Source organism: Hemitrygon akajei, chromosome 4 (assembly GCF_048418815.1).
Source record: "Hemitrygon akajei chromosome 4, sHemAka1.3, whole genome shotgun sequence".
NCBI classification, from domain to species: Eukaryota; Metazoa; Chordata; class Chondrichthyes; order Myliobatiformes; family Dasyatidae; genus Hemitrygon; species Hemitrygon akajei.
Window position 1 is genome coordinate 169,990,860 of NC_133127.1, and position 25,488 is coordinate 170,016,347.

At 42.6% G+C, this 25,488-nt stretch overlaps 1 protein-coding gene across 2 annotated transcripts in view; it reads right to left on the reverse strand.

Annotated features, from left to right (window-relative positions):
- The window catches only part of lhfpl6 (LHFPL tetraspan subfamily member 6), a 161,811-nt gene that overhangs the window by 11,731 nt on the left and 124,592 nt on the right, over window positions 1-25,488 (reverse strand). For both annotated transcript variants that reach the window (XR_012098762.1, XM_073043956.1), the window contains exon 3: window positions 3,944-4,042. Coding sequence is in view for 1 of the 2 variants with exons in the window: in XM_073043956.1 (XP_072900057.1) it covers window positions 3,944-4,042 (99 nt within the window). In the remaining variant the exon portion in view is untranslated. The remainder of the gene's footprint in view (window positions 1-3,943; window positions 4,043-25,488) is intronic.

Sequence of the window (25,488 nt, forward strand, 5' to 3'; positions counted from 1 at the left end):
TGTCAAATGAAATACAATGTTGGAAAATGCATGGTCATGCACTTTGGTAGTAGAAATAAATGTGCAGACTATTTTCTAAACAGGAAGCAAATCCAAAATTTTGAGATATCTTTGAAAGTTCTCAGTCATCCAGGTCCTTGTATATCAAGCAGTGATCAATCAAGGCAACTGGACTCGCTGTATTGTCTAGAAGGTATTTCAACATCATCCAAGAGGCTTCATCAGTTCTGATCCATGATGGGTAGTCGATGATGAGGAAGGCAAATGCAATGTTTGCAATCATTTCAAGAGGTCTAGAATACAAGAGCAGGGATATGATGCTGAGGCTTTATAAGGCACTGCTGAGGCCTTACTTTGAGTGTTGTGAATAGTTTTGGACTCTTCATCTAAGAAAAATATCTGCTGGCATTGAAGAGGATCCAGAGGAGGTTCACAAAGATAATTCTGGGAATGAATGGTTTATCATATGAGGAATGTTTGATGGCTCTGGGTCTGCACTTGCTGGAATTCAGAAGGATGGGTGGGGGGGGGGATCTCATTAAAACCCTTTGAATGTTGAAAGGCCTAGACAGAGTAGATGTGGAAAGGATGTTTCCCATGGTGGAGGAGACTAGGACAAGAGGGCACAGGTATAGAGGGGTGTCCATTTAAAACAGAGATGCAGAGATTTTAGGAACAGCTTCTTCCTCTCTGCCATCCAATTCCTAAATGGGCATTGAAACTGTGAACACTACATCACTTTTTAATATATATTATTTCTGTTTTTGCACAATTTTTAATCTACTCAATATACATATACTGTAATTGATTGATTGACTTTTCTTCTATATTATGTATTACATCGAACTGCTGCTGCTAAGTTAACAAATTTCACGTCACATGCCAGTGATAATAAACCTGATTCTGATTCTGAAATTTCTTTCGCCAGAGGGTGGTGAATTAGTGGAATTTATTACCACAGGCATAAGTGGGGTTTTGGGTGTATTTAAGGTACAGGTTGATAGGTTCATGATTGGGCACGGCATCAAAGGTCACGGGGAGAAGGTCGGGGAGCAAGGCTAAGGAGGGACAGAAAGGAGCAGTCATAATTGAATGGCAGAGTGGACTCGATGGGCCAAATAGCCTAATTCTGATCCTATGTCTTATGGTCATGGTCTAATAATGGCAAGGATGTAATGCAGAGGCTTCATAAGGCACTGGTGAGCCCTCGCTGGGAGTATCATGAATAATTTTGAGCCCTTTACCTAAGAAAGGATCTGCTGATATTGGAGAGTATTCAGAGGAGGTTCATGAGAATGATTCCAGGAATGAAAGGGTTGTCATGGTGGGGTGGGGGGGGGGGGGGGAATTTGATGGCTGTGCGTTTGTACTCACTGGAACTTAGATGAATGAGGATCTCATTGAAACCTATCGAATGTTGAAAGGCTTAGAGAGAGTGGATGCGGAGAGGATGTTTCCTATAGAAGGGGAGTTTAGGTCCAGAGAGCACAGCCTCAGAATAGAGGGGCAACCATTTACAACAGAGGTGAGGAAGAATTTCTTTAACCTGTGTAATTTGTTGCCTCAGGTGGCTGTGGAAGCCAGGTCACTGGGTGTATTTAAGGCAGAGGCCGATAGGTTCTTGTTAGTCAGGACGTGAAAGGTTATGGGTAGAAGGCAGGAGAAGGGGGTTGAGAGGGAAAATGGATCAGCCATGATGAAATAGCAGAGCAGACATGATGGGCTGAATGGCCTAATTCTGCTTCCATGTACATGTGATAAATAAGCAAACCCGAATCTAAATCTGTTTAGTGCTTTACAGATTGGTTCAAGAACTGAATGGTTGAAAGGAAGAAGCTGTCCTTCAACCTGGTGGTGTGGGATTTCAGCCTTCTGCACCTCCTTTCCAATTGTAGAATAGAGTGGAGTTGGACGATTGACCCAGTCGAAGACCTAGAATCCTGGAAAACTGCAGAGCATGGGAAATAGCAACCAATTCATCGTGCTCAGGAAGACTCAAGACTGGACTATACCACGAGCAACATCGGTGGACGAATGAAGCATATCCTGAACACCCTACATTTACATTTAGATTTATTGACAGGCTGTTTACTCATCGGATCACTCTATGCTATCTGCTATTCTCAGGGCAAAGACGTGTGAGCCATTGCTGGTGTGGGCACCTCCTCACTTCTCCACTGGCTCAGTCTCCATCTATTAAGCGTCTAATATAGCTCAGCCTATCAGGGGTATACGGTAACAGAAGGCCACGTCGGTGAGGAGAGGGGGTGCTGCAGTAAGGGTCTTTACTTTTCTCATGACTAGCTTCCATTTAGCTGGTGATATCACAGTGCCAGTAGGGTCAAATCTAACGCTAAGTAACCATGCGGTCTCTTTTCATCTCACGTCGCCGTAGACCAGGGAGACAAGGGTGCCGCAGAAACAGTAGACCCCGGTCGTGTGCAGCAGGCCTGTGTGCACTCTTTAAATAAGTACTTGCCACTGTGTGTATGTGCGATGACTGTTTGTTCCTGCCACTTTGGGCCCTCAGTTTAGACAATATGTGTAACTGAATTTAGCTTGAAGCTTTACTGAATGTTTACTGTCTGTCTTGTCTTGGAAATAAATAGATAACCTACTTACTGGTAAGTGAGTATTTACTGTTCCCCTCACTGAACCTGCGAACCTGATTTCCCACAACAGGGGTTGGGGAAGAGGGGGTGTTATGTGTTCCCAACATCTCCACCTTGCTGACAATCAACAGTGGCACACCTCAAGTAAATGTGCTTAGCCCACTGCTCTACTCTCTACACCCACAATTGTGTTGCCTGGCACAATTCAAACGGCATCTATAAATTTGCCAAAGACAAAACTATTGTTGGCAGAATTTCAGTTGGTGACGAGGAAACGTACAGGAGCAAGATAGACCAGCTGGTTGAGTGGTGTCACAACAATAACCTTGCACTCAACGTCAGTAAGACCAAGGAGTTGATTGTAGACTTCAGGAAGAGGAAATTGAGGAAACACATGACAGTCCTCATCAAGGGATCAGAAGTGAAAAAGGTGAGCAGTTTCAAGTTCCTGGGTGTCATCATCTCTTATGATCTATCCTGGGCCCAACATATTGATGCAACTACAAAGAAGCATAGCAGTGTCTGTATTTCATCAGGAGTTTGAGGAGAATTGGTGTGTCCCAAAGATACACGCACATCCCTACAGATGTACCTTGGAGAGCATTCTAACTGGTTGTATTGCTGTCTGTTATTGAGGGGCCACTACACAGGATCAGAAAAAGCTGCAGAAAGTTGTAAACTCTACCATCTCCATCATGGGCACAAGCCTCCCCAGCATCTAGGCGATGCATCAAAAATGCGGCATCCATCGTTACGGACCCCCATTACCCAGAACATGCCCTCTTCTCATTGCTACCAACAAGGAAGAGGTACAGGAGCCTGAAGACACACACTCAACATTTCAGGTATGGCTTCTTCCCCTCTGTCATCAGGTTTCTGAATGGACAATGAACCCATGAACAGTACTTCAGTATATTTTTCCTTTCTCTTTGCACGACATTTTAAACTTAATTTTATATATGTGTGTGTGTGTGTGTGTGTGTGTGTGTGTGTGTGTGTGTGTGTGTGTGTGTGTGTGTGTGTGTGTGTGTGTGTGTGTGTGTGTGTGTGTGTGTGTGTGTCCATATGCTCCACGACTGCTGGACTAAGTGTGTAAATGCAGGAGGGGACTATGTTGAAAAATAAATGTGCTAGGCTTTCTAAAATTGACTCCTTCTACCTTGGGCCACTAACTTCTCAATCACCCCTCGTACATTCAAAGTTTTATGGATCAAAACTTCCACAAAGTGTCTAGATAAAAATTCAGCACGGCTGGTATATTTTATTGCAGCCTTTGCAAAATGGTTCAGAAACCTGGGAAAGATTCTGCCTGGACGTCCCACTGCCCTTACCGAGCTCAAACTGGTCTGAGAGGTTGCTGCACGTCTGTCGAACTTCTTCACTGTTCCAGCCCAGAGGGTACAGGGCACAGCCTGAACCGATCAGCAGACCTGCAAATAAAAGGGATACATGAGTTTTTAAAGTTATTACAATATGCACTAGTCAATGCACCCTATAATATCGGTATATTAAAATCCCAAGGCTGTCTTACAGAATTTACATTAGCTATCAGGAGAGATTGAGCAAACTTGGACTGTCTTCCTCTTTTGAGAGGTTGCTGGGAGACCAGATGAAATTATGAGAAGGATACACAAAGTAGTCAGAGTGTCTTTCTTATGGTGGAAATGTCAAATATTAGGGACATGAGGATGAAGATTTAAAAGAAATGTGTGAGGTATGCTTTTTGAAAACAGAGTGGGATATTTGCCTGGGACAAGCTGTCAGCAGAGGAGGTAAAATCTGATACTGTAAGTAGTTGGATCAAACATACCATCTCAGAATGCTAGAATGACTATTCTCCCATTTAGCCCTTGTTGGAAGGCTTCTTAGAGGTAAATCTATTAAATTGCTTAAACTGTCATACATGTTTCACCCAAAAAATTTTTAGCACTTTCACATAGTACCATTGATGCACTAATAGTTTTATTAGGAATTGAGATTTTCACACCCATTGAAAAACACTTATAGATGGAGATGGGCCCATCCTTCTGTTAACATGTGTAAATTCAATCTGCGCTTACAGTAATGGCAAAATTGTCAGCTTTCACCATATCAAGTCATTCAACTGACAAAAACTTCTGGAAACTTCTGACAGCAATGCATATAGTGTTGTCAACAATTTCCTGACGTGCCACAAGGTGCCCTACTTTGGACCCTCCTCCATGTCATCTCTAGAAATCTGTGGACAGATGAAAACTGAAGGGACTTGTGAACGCTCTGACTGCAAAACATCTTGAAAAATTTAAAGCTTGTTCTCCAAGCCACAATTATTGCTCAGCTTTGTTAACCTAAATACATATAGGTTCAACTCAATCCTCAAAATGAAATGGATTTCAAGATAATATTCTTAATGTTTATGATGTCTGGGGTTTTACTTCAAGCTTTTTTATTAGTTCAAACCTTCATTTCACACTGTAAAATGTTTAAGCTGTTGGTGAATAACAGTGTTTCTTTAATTTCTAGATGCCAGGGACCATAAAACAATAAGACATAGGAGCAGAATTAGGCCATTCAGTCCATTGAGTCTGCTCCGTCATTCCATCTGCCTTATTATCCCTCTCAAACCTATTTTCTGCCTTCTCCCCATAAGCTCTGACACTCTTACTAATCAAGAGCCTATCAACCACCACTTAAAATATACCCAATGACTGCCTCTGGGATCCTGTGGTCTGACTCCTAATGACACAGTAACATGGAAAAAGGAAAGGCTCTCACCACAGATCAACGGTGCTGCCAATGCCTTACCGCTGAGCAAAGTTAACTTGCTGAATAACTTTTTGCTACACTGTTGATGATGGATCAGAGGTGCTGAGTTTTTTGTAATGTCATTGAGATAACAAGATGAAGAGTTTATTTCTCTCTAAATTAGTGAACTGTCAGTTAGGCAACAGCAGCGAACCCTAATTGTTTCTTTTTATTTCATCAGCATTTATTTTTAACACTGCTGTGACCCAATGTTAAAAATAAGAGTGACTATAATTTGCAACAGACACTTCACAATGGAGCAGAGTTGATGTTATATCTGCCAATGTGTTAATTTGATTTCATAAACATGCTGTAACGTCCTTTTATAATCTCTCTTTGTTTACTGACTCCCATCTTCTAAACGGTATAATTCAGCAACGTGGTATTAACTTATTTCATGGCTTAGCCAATGCCATTCTGTAACCAGCAATCAGGATGGGCTCAAATGCAGCCTATGATTATCCGTGCCTTCCAATGGATGAATTTGGACTTCATTTACTCTCTATATTACAGCATGAATACAGTCCAGGCCTCAGAGGTACGGAAAACTACATGTAGCAGTAGAAATGAGGAACGTTGATTGCAGTTCCAGATCAGACAACTTCATCTTCTAAATACCATGTACAGTAGACAATGCAGCTCTTATAATGACCTTGAACCCTTCCATTTTCTCCAGCTAACACCCTTGCTTTGTCCTTATTCAAGTCTGCAACAGAGCAAGGCTCTCTCTCATGCATCGTTCCAATTCTTGCTCCAACTATCCCAGATTTGTTCAGCCATGGAAACGGATGTGCACTTCGCTAGAAGTAATATCCTTTGTAAATGCAATTGTGGCTCTCTGTACTGCTTATTCATTTCCGGCTCTCTGCTTTCATCTCCAGTTTTCCTCGAAATGCACACCCAGAGCTCTCCCTGCATTTTATTCAAGTTTGCCGCATAGGGTGGTCACTTCGTATTCCCAAGCATCTTTCCCTTGTGCTTGGTTATCCCCACATTGCCACTAATTTCACTGGATTCAAAACCTTTCTCAAAATTCTTCCGATCAACTCTTTTTTTTTTCAGGCCATCTCAAAATAATCCTTTTCTCTTGCAACGTACACAAAAGGCTGGAGTAACTCAGCCAGCCAGGCAGCATTGGTGGAAAGAGTATAGTTGACATTTCAGGCCGAGCTCCTTCATCAGGACCTTCTCCCTTGCAGCAGTTCATGCAGCTCATACAAGTTTTTTTTATCCTTGTTGCAATGAGGAAGGCCCCAATAATGCAAGTTATTACTCTGTGTAACTGGCCAATCAAAAAAGCACAAGAGACCATTTAGCCCAATGTGCCTGTGCAGGCCCTTAGAAGCCCACTGCCCTGTTCTTTCCCTGCAGCATTTCAAACCATTTTCATCATCTTTTTAGCTTGAACATGACCAATTCAACTCTTTTCAAAGCTGATATTCATTATAAATTGTAAGCTCTCAGTAGAGTCATAGAGAGTTACAAAGTTGTACTGCTCAGAAACGGGTCCCACAGCCCACCAAGTCCATGATGACCTTTTCTCCACATCTTCACAAATCTCATTTGCCCACATTCGTTCCGTTTAAACATCCTGTCCAGACAGCCTTTCTATGTGTGAGTTGGTGGGTGGGACAGTGGGAAAGGGGCTCGTTTTGCTTTTGTTGGTTTGCTGAGCGTTGTGGACACGCTGTGCTGGCACCGGACTATCGGGCAATGTTTGCAGGCCGCCCTTTCCCTCCCTTCCTCTCTTTTTTTCTTAATACCACAGCTGCATATCAAGCTTAGCTACACAGACCACAAAGTTCCTCAGGAAAACTCTTGTCACTGCCACATTTACAATAAAAGAGAATAATTTCAAGCCACTGGGGATCCAGATCTGCAACACCAAAGAGAAATGATAGCCTTCAGAAAGTAATCGGACCTGATGCAGGGTTGAGCCATCATCCCTTTGCTTCCATAGATACTGCTTGACTTTCCAGCGGTTTGATTTTTCCTATCACGAAGATATGCCTGACCCCAAGAAAACCACTGCGAAAAAGTGACAGTTCAGCTGTCAATTATTGATCTTCTCTGATCACTTTAAATGCATGAGGGGAAAAATATCGCAAGTCAGACAGAGTTAGAGTTCAGGTCGTTGACCTTCCATTATGAACCGTGATGAAAAATCATCGATTTGAAATATTAACTTTGTTTCCGTTTCTGGAGACACTGTTTGACCTGCTGAATATCTGCAGTTTTGATGCGAGTTTTCCAGCATCTACAGCTTTATTTTCCCTTTTCAAAACAGATTGAGCCCTAGGGTCTCGGGTAAATCAGGTTGTTGTGCGGATTAACAACAATGCACAATAACCAAGAGCTGGAGTGGGTCAAAGTGCTTCCGAATGATATTATTTTTCTTTGGCATGAGAGGAGGTAGATGGAAGTTCTCTGTGGATTAGCCATGGATTAAAAGTGGGGCTGTGGGGGGGAAATGATTTCTTTCAGCTTACCAGGTTGTAAGTTAAGTTCAGCGTTCATAGTAAATCGATTATCTTAGTACATATATGTCACCATACACCACCTGGAGATTCATTTCTTGCAGGCATTCAAAGTAAAACAAATAAATATAATAGAATCAATGAAAATCTGCACATAAGGACTGACAAACTGCCAATGTGCAAAAGACAACAAACTGCGCAAACAAAAAATAAATAAATAATACCGAGAACATGAGTTATAGAGGCCTTGAAAGTGAGTTGATAGGTTGTGGAACCAGTTGAGGTGAGTGAAGTTATCTACGCTGGTTGAAGGGTAATAACTGTACCCGGACATGGAACAACATCCTTGACAAATAGCAACTTTGCAGGCACAGTGAAAGATCATTGGATGTGACCAGCTTTCATACCCTCGTATGCCCATTATTTACAGAAATTTACAAGCAATCATCATAACTGCAGTGTTCAAGGAGATGAGCTTTTCAATGGCTGTGGAGTCTGTAAAATCTTGTTTACAGCTGTTATTATTTCTGCCATTAGCAAGAGCTGTAAACTGGTGTTCACTGATATCTTTAATCTCAGTCATGCCAGTATCCTAGAAGAGAGTGGTGGCCTGCCTTAATCACCATTAAATGCAACCTAGTTGCACTTACATCCACAATGGTGAAGTGTTTTGAGAAGCTGGTGATGAAACATATCAGCTCCTGCCTGAGAGGCGACTTGGATCTGCTCCAATTTGCCTATCAGAGCAATAGGTCCATAGTAAATGCCATCTCACCGGCTCTTCACACAACCCTGGAGCATCTGATCAGCAAAGATGCATACATCAGGATGCTCTGTATCGATTACAGCCCAGCAGTTAATACCCCTCAAAACTCAATCATAAGCTCTGAGACCTGGGCCTCAATACTCCTTGTGCATTGGATCCTGGATTTCCTCACTCGCAGACCCCAGTCAGTTTAGATTGGTAAAAACATCTCCTCCATGATCTCCATCAGCACAGGTGCACCACAAGGCTGTGTACTTAGTCCCCTGCTCAACTCACTTTACACTCGTGACTGTGTGGCTAAGCACCGCTCCGATGCCATGTTCGATGACACCACTGTTGTGGGCTGCATCAAAGGTGGTGATGAGTCAGCATACAGGAGGGAGACTGAAAATTTGCCTGAGTGGTGTCATGACCACTTCTCACTCAATGTCAAAAACAAAGAAACTGATGGTAGACTTCAGGAGAGGGAAACCAGAGGTCTGTGAGCCAGTAATCAGAGGATCAGAGGTGGAGACGGTCAGCAACTTTAAATTCCTGGGTGTTAGTATTTCAGAGGATTTGCCCTGGACCCAGCATGTAAATGCAATTGCAAAGAAAGCACGACGGCACCTCTACTTCCTATAGAGTCTGCGGAGATCGGCATGACATCTAAAATTTTCACCAACTTGCATAGATGTGTAGTGGGGAGTGTATTAAATGGCTGCATCACGGCCTGGTATGGAAACACCAATGCGCCTGAACAGAAAAACCTACAAAAGGAAGCGGGTTCAGCCCAGTACATCAAGGGTAAAGACCTCCCAACCATTGAGCACATTTACATGAAACGCTGTCGCATCCATTATCAGAGATCCTCACCGTCCAGGTCACACTCTTCTCACTGCTGCCGTCAGGTAGAAGGTACCAGAGCCTCAGGACTCACACTGCCAGGTTCAAGAACAGGCTCTTGAACAAAAGAGGATAACTACACTCATGTGCCCATCCATTGAGATGTTCCACAACCAATGATCTCTCTTTAAGGACCCTTTATCTTGTTATTTCACGTTCTTGTTATTTATTGCTATTTATTTATATTTGCATTTGGACGGTTTATCTTCAGCACTCGACTTGATCTTCCACTGATCCTGTTATAGTTACTATCCTATAGATTTGCTGAGCACGCACACAGGAAAATTAACCTCAGGATTGCATGTGATGACATATACGTACTTTGAAATTAAAATTAATTTGAAACTTTGAACTTTAACCAGGTTGTTTTTCATTGTACTCTCACCTCTCATCAACCAGCTTTTCTGTTAACAAATGACCAATTTGCTTAACAGCCACTCTGTTCACTTCTGTTTTAGATTGCCCACTTATTAATGGCTCCTTTATTATTGACCAACTGGCTTTTGCACGAACAATCCTTCAACTGTCCCCACCACTCCTCCTCTTCCTCTACCCACTGGAATCCTTCACAGAGTCGCTTCAAGCAATATGCCACGTCTTGCTTGTCAGTGCGGTCGTTTACAAGCTGAAGGAAAAAGTTATAGACAAAACAGTGCTAATTGGTAAAAGGATCAGAAATTCATTTATGTTTGCAAGCCATAAATTTTAATGTAAGGCCTTCAACCTTAAGCACTGACTTTGTTTCCCTTTCCCCACCCGAACTGCTGAGTAGTTCCAGTATTTTCTTGATTTTAGATTTCTCGTGTCTGTATTTTTTCCTACACAAGTTTTTGCACGGCTGATCCAGGGTGATTCAAGTGCAAGTCCAGGGTAATTTATTAAAGGAGACATAAACTATTAAAAAATGCAAAATAAGTATTGGAAAAATCTATCACATTTTCCTTTGATCGTATGGCCAGATAACAAGGGCAAAAGGTTTACCATTCTTTTCATTTGTTCTTAACTGGTTTTTTGCTGCGGTGGCTGAAAGGATACCCTGGTTGCTGTAAACAGAGCATTTGGCTGGTATCTGCCCAAACAAAGAGCAGAAAAGAGAAATGAACCTCCAGTCCATTTAAACCACAGGGAGTACCTGTAATTGTGATATATCACTTGGCATTTAAGATAAAACCAGCAAGCATTTGAAACTCTTAAATAAATAAAAATAAAATGTTGGGAATTCCTTGGGAAGTAAATCAGCATCTGAATCTGGAAAGGTCAATTTGTATGTAGGTGGAGCATTCGTGATTACAATTACTGCTGCAGCCAATCTGAGAAAGGCAGGTTTCCTGTGCAGACGGAAATAACACCTCCTCACCGCTGACCGTCAATACAGGCACACTTCGAGGATAGGTGTTTGGCCTGCTGATCTACTGTCTCCATACTCATGACTGTGTGGTTAGGCACAGCTCAAATGCCACCTAAAGATTTTCTGATGACACAACTGTTGTTGGCAGTATCTCCGATGGTGATGAGGAGGCATAGAGTGTGATAGATCGGCTGGTTGAGTCGTGTCATAGAAACAGCCTTGATTGCAATGTCAATAAGACCAAGGGTGGGGAAGTTGGGACAACACACACCAGTCCTCATTGAGGGGTCAGGAGTGGAAAGACCAAGCAGCTTCAAATTCCTGGGTGTCAACATCTCTGAAGATCTATCCTGGGCCCAACAGTTTGATAAAATTATGAAGAAGGCTATATTTCATTAAGAGATTTGGTATGTCACCAAAGACTCCAGCAATTTTCTACACAAGGGCCATGGAGAGCATCCTAACCGGTTGTATCATCACCTTGGTACGGAGGGGCCAATGCCCAGTATTGGGAAAAGCTGGGGACGGCTGTAAATTCAGCCAGCTGCATCATAAGCACGAGTCTCCCTACCATGGAGGACATCTTCAAAAGGCCATCCCTTAAGAAGTGATACCCATTTTTAAAGAACCTCACTACCCAGGACATGCCCTCTTCTCATTACCACCATCAGAGAGGAGGTACAGGAGCCTGAAGACACACTTTCAATGTTTTAGGAAGAGCTTCTTCCCCTCCGCCATCAGATTTCTAAATGGTCAATGAACTCATGAACATTGCCTCACAGTTTTGCTCTGTTTTTGCACTTACTTACTATTTTCATATTTCTTATTTAATTTATAGCAACTTTAATGTCTTGCATTGGACTACTGCTGCACAACAACAAATTTCACGACATTTGTCAGTGAAGACAAAAAACCTGATTCTGATTGAGATTTCTGCATCTTTGTCTCCATCTTTTCCTAGTCATTATCGGAATGAGTTTTTACTTGCTTATTTTGAAGTGAATACAAAGCAAGCATGTTCCGCACTTCCAGTTAACTTCCGGCTCTCTCCTCAGCGACTGGTGTGGGGGCAGTGTCGGGGTTGGGGGAAGTTGTTTCTAATCAAAGTGAAGCGACTTGCAGCAATTGCCCATTCGTCAGTCGAGCTTTGGGCCTGCTCCTGGGCAGCCAAACAGTTCCTGAGCCTCTGCTGCATGTGCTGTTTAGTTCCTTCTTGCAGCCGGACGGTGGGCAAGCCTTTTGTCTGGACCAGCTAATCACCGTCATGGGGCTGTCGGGACTGCTGATGAATGGCTTATGTACAGCTTCCCTGTGGCTTCAGACACGATACGTGCTGCTGCTTAGAAGCTGCTCATATCAAAGGGGCAATCAGCAGGACTTTAGACAGCTGCCTTCTGCGCCCCTCACTGGTGAGATTGAGTAGGGGTCAAACAAAGAGGGAAACCTCCCATCTGGCAGCGTTAAGGTTCCCCAACCCCCTCTGAATCCACATCAGATTTATTAAACTAATATTTTTCCTTGCCAGTCTGTGGAGCTCTTCAATATCCTGCCGACTATCTCCCTTTCACAGCACATGATGTTAAAGGTCTATTCTCACTGACCCTGTGACAACAACGAAGCCTTTTGTCTGCACCAAGATATTCTTCCCCACAGTATTATTAAGCTTGAAGCCACCCTTCATTCTAAAAGCAGAGCAATGTGGACACTGGTCCAGGGACAGATATGGACCCTGAAGTTCATGCAGGATGAGCTTTGGACACATGCAGGGCAAGGGAAACAACCTGGTTCTGAACTGGAAGCCCCAAAGTGCCTCTGGTATTGGAGGCCAGGTTTCTTTATTATAGCCACAAAACTAATTGTGGTTCACAGTCATCCCTGGAGGGCAGTCAACAGAGGATGTGGAGCAGAGGTGAGCATTTGGGTGGAAGGTGAGTAAGATCCCCCTGACTGAATGGGTTTTTTTCCAGGAGCTCCGGTTTCCTCCCACATCCCAAAGACGTACTGGGTTAATTGGTCATTATAAATCATCCCATGATTAGGTTAGGGTCGCTGGACTTGTCCTCCACCGCCTATTGAGGAAGACAGCTCCAAATATTCATGACCTTTCAGATAAATAGGAATTCACTTCTCTGTTTTAAACAGTGACCCCTAGTTCTGGCTTCTCTTACAAGAAACATCCGCTACACATTTACCCTGTCAAAATCCTCAGACCTTTTATGCTTCAGTTATGTTACCTCTCACTCTTCAATCATGCTTTGACCTTTACCAATATGACAAATGTCTGGCCTTTGGTACAGGATCAGTTTAAAACAAAGCTAATATTTAAAATAATCCTTATAAATCTTTATGCTTCTTGATCATTACTTTGGATCTACTTGAGGTCTGATCCCCCTGGATTTCAAGGTTTGAATAATTAATTTAAACATCAGAAAGACCCTAGTGCATTTAATCTGTATCTCTGATCTTGCAGATGAGTCTGAACAAAGTGCTGTTACCAAAAGGGAACAAACCAATGGCTCCAACATTAAGGCAAGCATTGTTCTTCAGTAAGAAACAGCCTCACGGTCTGACCAAAATGTTTTCCACAGATTTTTCTTTTGTACATGGAATGCTGCCAAGCCATTTGATTTGAATACAAGTCTCCCAAGAGCTTTACTAAATATATGTTTTATTGCCAACTCATACGTACTTAAGAGATGTGTTCTTAATTTCCCTTGTAACAGTCAATCATCAAAGAGTTTTTGAACCTTGATGTTGGGCGCACTAGTTTGAATTCCTCATGAGAGAAAAATAACAGGCACTGAAAATGGTTATAATCCAGGATTTTGTTTTGTGTTCACTTTTCCACAAAGTTATTGCTGGAGCTGAGACTATTGTTTCCTTATATTCTAACAGAGAACCAAGGGTCATTATTATTGGAAAACAATGCTAAGTTTTGACTGGTTATTTCTTTATCAATAAATCTGCTTAATACAAACCCCATTTCCAGAAAAGTTGGGATATTTTCCAAAATGCAATAAAAACAAAAATCTGTGATATGTTAATTCCCGTGAACAAAAGTACTGACAAAAGTACAAAGAAAAGACCTTCAATAGTTTTACTGACCAACTTAATTGTATTTTGTAAATATACACAAATTTAGAATTTCATGGCTGCAACACACTCAACAAAAGTTGGGACAGAGTTAAAATAAGATTGAAAAGTGCACAGAATATTCAAGTAACACCAGTTTGGAAGACTCCACAGTAAGCAGGCTAATTGGTAGCAGGTGAGGTATCATGACTGGGTATAAAAGTAGCGTCCATCAAAGGCTCAGTCTTTGCAAGCAAGGATGGGTCGTGGCTCACCCCTTTGTGCCAAAATTCATAAGAGAATTGTTAGTCAGTTCAAAAGGAACATTTCCCAACGCAAGATTGCAGAGAATTTAGGTCTTTCAATATCTACAGTACATAATATTGTGAAAAGATTCAGAGAATTCAGAGACATCTCAGTGCGTAAAGGGCAAGGTCAGAAACCACTGTCAAATGCGCGTGATCTTCGAGCCCTCAGGTGGCACTGCCTAAGAAACCGTCATGCTGCTGTGACAATTATAGCCACCTGGGCTCGGGAGTACTTCGGAAAACCATTGTCACTTAACACAGTCCGTCGCTGCATCTGACTAACAATTCTCTCATGAATTTTGACACAAAGGGGTGAGTCACGACCCATTCTTGCTTGCAAAGACTGAGCCTTTGATGGATGCTACTTTTATACCCAGTCATGATACCTCACCTGCTACCAATTAGCCTGCTTAATGTGGAGTCTTCCAAACCAGTGTTACTTGAATATTCTGTGCACTTTTCAATCTTATTTTAACTCTGTCCCAACTTTTGTTGAGTGTGTTGCAGCCATCAAATTCTAAATTTGTGTATATTTACAAAATACAATTAAGTTGGTCAGTAAAACTATTGAAAATTTTTTCTTTGTACTTTTGTCAGTTAAATAAAGGTTCATGTGAATTAACATATCAGATTTTTGTTTTTATTGCATTTTGGAAAATATCCCAACTTTTCTGGAAATGGGGCTTGTAGTTTTCATATAATATGACGCATAATAGCTTAAAATACAGCATTAGCTATCTAAAGGATCATCTAGCTAAAATAGAGCTAATTATGAGCAGTGTCTTGCCTGAAGTTATAAAAGTTCTTAATTTGTTTTGTTTCCTTTGAGATTTATAGCTATTATAGCCTAGTATTGTAAAACGAAAATCAAGCAATTGCTGGCACTCACAGCCCAGATCTACCTTGAAAGAAAGACTTGCATTTATGGAGTGCCATTTTCAGTGTGGGCTGAATCCTGCTATACTATGATATGTAGGTAAAGTGTTTTTCATTACTGAAGTCACATAGGAAATTTGCAGCCAGATCCCACCAAGGTAAAGATAATGATGAGATCATCTCTACTTATGTTTTGGTTGTGAGATGAATATAGGTCAGAGCCATTGTAATGTGAACAAAGTCACCAGAGATGCACTGCTGGGAGATATAAAGTAGTTTTTATTTGACAGAATGAGACACTGCCTGAAGGAAGAGGGCTGTTTGACCCAATGTTGCATGATATTTTATATGCTACAGATCAAAGACCAATTCTATATTTGCAATGTATCAATAATGCTTTCTTTGAATTACATACAACTTTCAAATCTCCTCCTTCATGCCCGCACTCCAGACACCCAAAATTAATGTTAATCAGCATTGTCAATTTCTTCCATTAAATGCTGTTCACAGCTCTAGAAACTTACTATCCAGAGCTGCATTTTAAATTTAATCTACAGTCCAAGTTCAAGTCTAAAGATTGGCTGCTGAGGTTAATATTTTGCTATATAGCCTAACTCCAGAATGCTTCCTAACAATGGCAAGGAAATTCCTCTCCTCTTCAAAATAGTGTACACTGAGGTAACAATTGCTTCTCAATTTACTATCTCATCTACAGAATATCGTCAGCGAAAGAGAAGGCTGAAAAGCTGGTCTGGATTAAGAACACACAGTGATGGACTGAAATTTGAACTCACTAAGGCAAAACTGATGACTATAATCAATGGCTCAGTATTAAACAGGGCTGACGACTCAACTATTCACATAACAATGGACACATCTAATTCTAAGGACATAGAAACCAAATCAACACTTATTTTCCCTGTTCATTTTCACAAGCGAGCTGGAGTCACCCAACAAACAATTTCTTCTAATTCCATCCACAGAATTAAAGAGAATTCCACTCCCTGGCTAATTATAATTATAGCATTTATTTCCAACAAATGATGTGGCTGTCATTGGGTGTGCTGACTTCCACAGCATATGGACAGGAAAGGAATGGAGGGTTATGGGCTGAGTGCAGATCAGTAGGACTAGGTAAGAGTAAGTGTTTGGCACGGACTAGAAGGGCCGAGATGGCCTGTTTCTGTGCTGTAATTGTTATATGGTTATATAGCACAACCCATCTACTGCCAACATTACCAGAGTCTTACCGCTACAAACTGGATTAGGTTGAAAATCAGTTGCGCTATTTGTTACGCCTAAGCGGCATCATGAAACACAACCTTTGACATGTTTTGAAGTATTTGCAGTCATTTCCTTTCAATGGCAGGAAATTGGTCGGGGCACAATTCACCCTAACACTTACGTCATGTCTCTACTGTGATGACATCATCAATGTGCTCATCGCCGATTCACTACTTAGCAACAGAAATTGGGATCATAAGTTCATAAATATCTCACAGTCCATCACAATGAAAGGAGTGAAGCCTTAATGATTTTGAATATCCCTCTGGGTTTGCCTTATTTTATATTGAATTCCTTTTCCTTTTGTTGCCTTTGTTGCTAGTAGCCCTCAGTCCACTCCTAATGAACATTTCATGGGCCCCTCAATGTTGCCTGCTGATCTGGCTTCATGTTTGGTGGTGTGGAGGGGTGGGGGGAGAGACACATCCAACACCACTCATCCCCCTTCCCAGCTTTAAGCTGAATTTTTGACTGAATTGCAACAGCAACTTCCAATTTGTTTTGGGGCAAAGCATAGTGACTATTCTATGCTGTAAAGATAAGCAAAATCCATTTTCTAGGCTGCAGGTTTAACTATTTGGGTATTCTTTCAGCTGGCTCTTCATCTTCAGCCTGGTGGAACTCAGCTCATTCATATTCTGCTTGGTTTCTACCACACAACTTATCTTCAGTGATACTGGCTCATGACTTACCCTATGGCGTCAACCTTCTGTAGGATGAGATTCAGCCAAGAGTTATAGAATCACTACAGCACAGAGAGAGATCAAGTCAGTGCTGGCTGTTTGTAGAGCAATCCAGGTGTTTTCTCCTGTCCCCTGCAACTTGCAAATTATTTCTCCTCAATTACCCATCCCATTCATTGTTTGACTTTGCAACACCCTAGGAGCTGGTAGTAGTGGACCAAGCAACAAATTCAAAAAAGTTTCTCAAGATTTCCACAGGGAAGCAAAGCAGAAATGGGTAAGTATCTCAGCATTTTCTCTGTTGCACATCACAGATTTTTGAATCCTTGAGTTCCCTTGAGCAATCTATTTTGATGCATTAAATTTTCCATTAAGTCTGTTCATTGCACTGTACACTTCTCTTTCCTGGCTGTGCATAGACCACAGAATTTGAATGAAGCTGTCCAAAGAAACACACAGTCTTAATCATCAAAGTTATTGCTTCTCCATAATGACATTTACGTTGCCATGGGAGCAGTCAGACCTCTGGCAGGAGAGAGCCAGCTGCTTCTCCTCCTGTCTGCTGGTAGCATTGCGGACAGCAGATTCAGCTGCTGGAGTTCGGACTCTGTTCATTGCTGCCACCGTTGGCATTAACAAGAATGTGGAAGCATCCCGTCCGGACGCATCGCGGCTCGGTAGGGCAACTGCTCTGCCAGTGACTGCCAAGGCACTGCCGAAAGTTGTTGGCACAGCTCAGTACATCACAGAAACCAGCTTCCCCTTCACAGACCGTCTACACGTCTTGCTGCCTCGGTAAAGCAGCCATCGCAACCAAAGACCTCACCTCCCTGGACATTCTCTCTTCTCCGCCCTCCTCCCAGAAGATAGAAAAGCCTGAATGCATGTACTAACAGGCCTCTATCCCACCTATATTTGAATATACAATGAGATTGACTCCTGACCTCACAGCCTTCTTCATCGTGGCCTGCATCTTATTAGCTGCCTGCACCGCACTTTCTCTCTGATCGTAACATTATATTTTGCATTATTTTATTGCTTATCCCTTGCGCTACCTCAACATCTTGAAAGACCAAGATGGATGGTACAACTTTTCACTGTACTTTGTTACACATGACAATAATAAACCAATTTACTGTTATTGGCGTACTAGGGATTGTACTGCAGGCCAAACATCCTCTGATTCAACATTATTGATAATGCTCTTTAGTTAGATACAGATACAGGGAACCACTATAAAGAGAGATATAAAGATTAGCGTTATTTATTTAAAGATAGCAATAACGTGTGCTTTAGTAGCAGCTTCGCAATCCACAGGACTATGAGTGGACAAAGTTTGACACTGAACTATGAGGACCAAAAGCTGGAGTAGTTGCATCTTAATGGAAGTGGTGAAGAAGAACGAAGGTGATCCCTGAGTTCAAGACTCTGGGCAGCTGTGACAGCACAATATGGCAGCTCAAAGAGCCACTACCTCACAGTACAGAGACCCAGCCTTGACCCTGACTTAGGGAACACTGTCTGTGGAGTTTGCATGTTCTTCTATGACATGTTCCCAGTTTCTTTCCACATCCCAAAGATGTCTGGGTTGGTAAGTTAATTTACCCACATAAATTCCTCCTAGCGTGTAGGTGAGTGGTAGAATCTGGGGTAAGTTGATGAGAATTTGGGGCAAAAACAAAAAGAAGCTGAGATTAGGGTACAGTTAGTGTAAATGGGTGCTTGATGGTCAGTACGGCCTAAGAGGGGCTGAAGGGCCTGTTTCTGTGCTATATCGCTCCACAACTTTGGCAACTGACCACTAATGCAGGATCAATAAAGTGTGCAGACCGGCAAAGGTAGCGGAGCATTACAGAGCGGGAAGAAGTTTTTGCGATAGGAAAGCATTTCTTTGAAAGGAATCATTAAAATTTCATGTTGAATGCATTATCAGATTAATAGTGATAGGGACGGAGAATTGACACAAGTTAAAAGTATGGAACCAAGAAAGTTTGGGTGTTGGCAATAAACTATAGGACAATACAACCATCTTCCATTAACTGTTCTCATTTCCATTCTGATTGTTCTGTCTTCTAAATAACAGAAAATAAAACATTCTTCAATATAAACTGCCATCAGCATAACATGGTGGAAGTGAAGAAGGCAAAGATTTAGCTTATTTATAGGGAAGCCACAGCACGCATGTAAGCAATCCCAGTTACATATAACCTCTCTTTCTCCAGCAATAAACATCAAACTTTCTCCAGTGCAAGCCTCCATATGCGTTTTTACCACAGTGAAAACCAAGATCTCCTTCCATTCAACTTATGCTCCAGGAAACCTATAACATCACCCTCCCCACCCAAGGGACAACAGATAAACCCAGTCAGGTAGCAAGGAGGAGCTCTGACGTCTCATAATACCACTATATACCCTGTAGAAATTTGATTCTAAGCAATGGGTTCCCTTTAGAGACTGCTTAGAAAATATTTTTGAACCCAGTCATTATGCGGTGTGTTTATATCAAGTATTTTCATTTTTAAAATTATGCATTTTTGATCTTGCCTGCTTGGAATCTGTTTTAGGGTTCTGGAGTAGTGTGCTCTCTCTATCTGCACAGCATGCATTTTGCAGGAATCTGTGAGCCCTAACTCTGGCCCCTAATACTGTACAACTCTCGACAAAAATTGAATACCTGCCAATTTTCTGGATTCCACAATGAAATCAATTCATTTTTTTAAAAAAAGGAAATTACATTGCAGCAATGCATTACTTATGGGAAATGGGAAGCTAGGATATTTCATTCTGCGCCAACATTAATCAGATTAGCATTCAGTAGGAAAGGGGAGAGCAAATAACCAGGGCCTAGAAGAAGAGAAACAATGTCAGAGATAAGACTCTTAAAGAGTTAATTAGTTCAGTTACACCTCTTGCAATGAAGTTCTTTATTCTTGTTGCCCAGAAATCAAGTCCAAGTGTAGGAAGAGTGTAGCGGACTGTCACTTCTGTCATCCGGCATCAGACTGCTGAATAATAGCCCCTTGTTGTGGCTCCAATTGTCTCCACAGAACTGCAGACAACTCCTTTCAATCTCAATGACGCAGCAACCATTCTGGAATTTCCCACTAGCTTCAGGTCTTCCCGCTTTGAAAAGAGCAAACTCACACAGAGCTTGAAGGAGGGATGCCTCTGACACCCAATGATAACTAGCCCTGAGATCCAGACCATTTGCCAGTGCATTTACCAACTGAAACAAACCTATATTGCCTCAGTCATCATTTTTTAATTACCATGTCATTTCCATCAGAAGCAAAACTTGTTCATATATTTCAATCTGTACAAAATAATCACAATTAGTGCAATACCTGGGAATTAAAGGGTTACATATAAGGAGCATTTAATGGCCCTGGGCCTGTACTCACAGGGGTTTAGAAGAATGGCAGGGGGTGGGAGGGGGGGGATGCTCACTGAAACCTATTGAATATTGAAAGGCCTCGATAGAGTGGATGCAGAAAGGGTGTTTCCTATGGTGGAGGAGTCTAGGACCAGAGGGCACAGCCTCAGAATACAAGGACGTCCCTTTAAAATGGAGATGAGGAGGAATTTCTTTAGCCGGAGCGTGGTGAATCTGTGGAATTCACTGCCACGTAAGGCTGTGAAGGCCAAGTCATTGGGCATATTTAAAGCAGAGGTTGATAGATTCTTGATTAGTCAGGGCATCAAAGGGTATGGGGAGAAAGCAGAACAATGGAGTTGAGAGGGATAATAAATCAGCCACGATGTAATGTCAGTACAGACTCGATGGGCCAAATAGCCCAATTCTGTGCTTATGTGTAATGATCTTCATACAATATTACAACGCTGAAATGAAGCAAATACTATTTTACATTTTCTTCCTTCACTATTGTCACACTGCACATCTCCTGTGTACTCAGACAGGCAACAAATCTCATATTCATATTCCTTATATGTAACCCTTTAATTCCCAGGTATTGCACTAATTGTGATTATTTTGTACAGATTGAAATATAAGAACAAGAACAGGAAGTAAATCAGTTTATCACTGTCACATGTACTGAGGTACCGTGAAAAACATTATTTTGGATGATGTCCGTTCAGATCATTTCATCACATCAGTGCGTTGAGTTAGTATGAAGGGAAGCAAGACCTATCTACTCACATCACGCTCCCTCCTCCCACATACCTTCCCCCCTCACATTACCTTCTAGCTTGTACTCCTTCCCCCTTTCTTTCCAGTCCTGATGAAGCGTCTTGGCCTGAAATGTCAACTCTTTATTCCTCTCCACAGATGTCGCCTGACCTGCTGAGTTCCTTCAGCGTTTGGTGGGAGTTACTCAGGATTTCCAACATCCGCAGAACCTCTCATGTTTATGATTCACATTGAGGAAGTTCTCCCGTATTACCCAACCACCAGCACACCGAGGGAGTGGGAATCAACAACACAAGGGATGCCTGCAGATGCTGGAAATCCGGAGCGACCGCACACAAGCACTGGAAGGGGGCAGAAGGAAAGGAGTTCCAGCTGGCAAGTGATAGGTAATTCCATTTCTGATGAAGGGAATCAGCCCAAGATATTGATTGGTTATTCAAAGTAAATTTATTATCAAAGTGTGTCTGCAGTATACAACACTGAGACGCTTCTTCCCACAGACAGCCACAAAACAAAGAAAGCCCCTCCATAGTTACCGGTTGAGCTCCACCAGTGCTTTGTACGTGCAGTTTAGGAGGTTGCTGTTTCATCTCCCAGTTGGCGGATGGCAGCGTGATGATTTGGATCAACCTCAGGTTGGAATGAGGGATAAACAGGCTCTCATAACCTAACACAACATGTGTGCACACGTGGATGGGATTGGCCGGGCTATCTTCCATGGTCGAACAACCCACAGCTCACTAACAGGATGTACCATACAATGGAACAAGCTTGATGGGCCAAATGGCTTGCTTTATCATATGGGCATCAAGCGTGGTGGGAATAAGGCAGGATAATGGGGTTGAGAGGGAAAATAAATCAGCCAACAGCTTCAGAATACAAGGACATCCTTTTAGAACAGAAATGAAGAGGGACTTCGCTAGCCAGACAGTGGTCAACCTGTGAAATTCATTACTTCAGTTGGCTGTGGAGGCCAAGTCATAAGGTTATTTCAAGCAGAGGGTGATAGATTCTTGATTAGTCAGGGTGTCAAAGGTTAAGGGGAGAAGGTAGGAAAATGAGGTTGAGAGGGATAATAAATCAGTTCTGGCTGTACAATGGAACAGACCCGATGGGCCAAATGGCCTAATTCTACTCCTATGAGGTATGGTCTTAGAAAGGCTTGCAAAAAATAGAAAGTGGGCAGAGAGCTCACTGAGAAATGGACATGAATATACAGCAAGAAAGTTTACTAGCCAGGCATGGGCTTCTGAACATTCACCGTGGATCTGCTTGTCCTTGCATTAAGAGCCTGAGTAAAAACGTGCTGAGAAGCATAACCCAAACTTGTTTACATAATTCTTATTAGAAATCAGATCTTCTCTCCAGTTACCCTAATCTGTCGAGAGAATTTATGTAAAATCAAAATGTAGCTAACCCACTCCAGCAGAATATCTTATGTAAATGTGTTATGTCTGAATACACATACTTTCACACATCCTTGTCATTTGGTGACAAGAGCAAGTGGCCAATGTCACTGATATCTACCATTTCTGCTCCTGGGTCCTGGATCATGGAAGTCGGTAACAAGCTGGTCTGATGTCAGCACTCAGCAGCTGCTCCCTGCATTTTGCCCCTCACCTTGTGCCGCCCATGGTTGGTAAACGTATGCCAATTCCATTCATTTGAATGGTGTCATAATGCCAAAAGGCACAAAAAACAGCCCCTTTAACCCCAAGTGCCATGACAGGTGAGGGTAGATGTCCGTGAAATGGAGATATGGGTGAGGGTAGATGTCTGGGAAATGGAGGGGATATGGGTGAGGGCAGTTGTCTGGGAAATGGAGGGGATATGGGTGAGGGCAGTTGTCTGGGAAATGGAGGGGATATGGGTGAGGGCAGTTGTCTGGGAAATGGAGGGGATATGGGTGAGGGCAGTTGTCTGGGAAATGGAGGGGATATGGGTGAGGGTAATGTCTGGGAAATGGAGGAGATATGGGTGAGGGTAATGTCTGGGAAATGGAGCGGATATGGGTGAGGGGGGATGTCTGGGAAATGGAGGGGATATGGGTGAGGGTAGATGTCTGGGAAAATGGAGGAGATATGGGTGAGGGTAGATGTCTGGGAAATGGAGGGGATATGGGTGAGGGTAATGTCTGGGAAATGGAGGGGATATGGGTGAGGGAGGATGTCTGGGAAATGGAGGGGATATGGGTGAGGGTAGATGTCTGGGAAATGGAGGGGATATGGGAGAGGGTAGATGTCTGGGAAATGGAGGGGATATGGGAGAGGGTAGATGTCTGGGAAATGGAGGGGATATGGGAGAAGGTAGATGGCTGGGAAATGGAGGGGATTATGGGTGAGGGTAGATGTCTGGGAAATGGAGGGGATATGGGAGAGGGTAGATGTCTGGGAAATGGAGGGGATATGGGTGAGGGTAGATGTCTGGGAAATGGAGGGGATATGGGTGAGGGTAGATGTCTGGGAAATGGAGGGGATATGGGTGAGGGTAGATGTCTGGGAAATGGAGGGGATATGGGAGAGGGTAGATGGCTGGGAAATGGAGGGGATATGGGTGAGGGTAGATGTCTGGGAAATGGAGGGGATATGGGTGAGGGTAGATGTCTGGGAAATGGAGGGGATATGGGTGAGGGTAGATGTCTGGGAAATGGAGGGGATATGGGAGAGGGTAGATGGCTGGGAAATGGAGGGGATTATGGGTGAGGGTAGATGTCTGGGAAATGGAGGGGATATGGGAGAGGGTAGATGGCTGGGAAATGGAGGGGATATGGGTGAGGGTAGATGTCTGGGAAATGGAGGGGATATGGGTGAGGGTAGATGTCTGGGAAATGGAGGAGATATGGGTGAGGGTAATGTCTGGGAAATGGAGGAGATATGGGAGAGGGTAGATGTCTGGGAAATGGAGGGGATATGGGTGAGGGTAGATGTCTGGGAAATGGAGGGGATATGGGTGAGGGTAGATGTCTGGGAAATGGAGGGGATATGGGTGAGGGTAGATGTCTGGGAAATGGAGGGGATATGGGTGAGGGGAGATGTCTGGGAAATGGAGGGGATATGGGTGAGGGTAATGTCTGGGAAATGGAGGGGATATGGGTGAGGGCAGCATCCACCATTACTCCATAACTGATGTTGCTTTCACCCACATCTTCTCCATTTCCTGGACATCTGCCGTAGCCCATCTTCATTTTGCCATAAGAGGGACATTTTTCCCTGCCCTTACCTACCACCCCATGAGCCCATGCATCCAGCACATCATTCTCCACAACTTCCACCATCTTCAGCGGGATCCTACCATCAAACTCATCTTACCTCCCCCTTCATCTTCCACTTTCTGTGGGGATTGCTCTCTCTGTAGCTCCCTTGTCCATTCACCCCTCCCCACTAACTGATCTCCCTCCTGGTGCTTATCCCAGGAAGCACAACAAGTGTGACCTGTTCCCCTTCACCACCATCCCCTCTAAACTGCGGGGGTGCACAGCCATGCAGTGACTGAAATCTCCTGTGCACGTAGGCTTTGCTGCTGCACAGCTGGAATTTTCTTTTACATAATGTTACTGTTAATATAACTTTGAAATTATGCTAATATAATTTAGAATAAATTAAAGACTTGTTCAATTAAGACATTCACTGATATGTTGAACCACATGCTTAGAAAAGAAGAATTTGAAGAACTGTCAATTCTTGTTGACATCTTTGGAACATTTCAAGCTTCTAATGCTGACTGCGAACGTGTCTTGTGAATTCAATCAAATGTAAATTCAGAAACAGACTGGAAGTAAAACATTTGGATGATCTAATAAGGATTAAGACGCATCTGTCATCTAGATGCAAAATTAATCTGGATGGAGTTTATAGACAATGGATTAGTAATAAAGATTGATGAGTAAAAGTTTACAAATCATGAAAGTTTTTTTGTTATACTGTATTTCGTAATAAATAAAATCAAAAGTATGCGATTTTCCAATTTTCATTCTAAATATTTATAGCATGCATATTACAAAATAAAAAAATAAAGAGCCACACAGTTCTCAGGCCATGCAAACATTTTCTGCTCAGAGCAATGGTTGGTCCAGACCGTTGTAAAAAAAAAATTAGAGGGAACATTGCTCACCACTATTCAGAGCCTCAAACAGTCCACCCAAGTGAAGCACCATTTCATTTGTAAATCTCTCATGGTCACCTACTGCATATACACTGCTCCCCACGTGACCTCCTCTACATTGATGAGATCAACAAAGAATGGG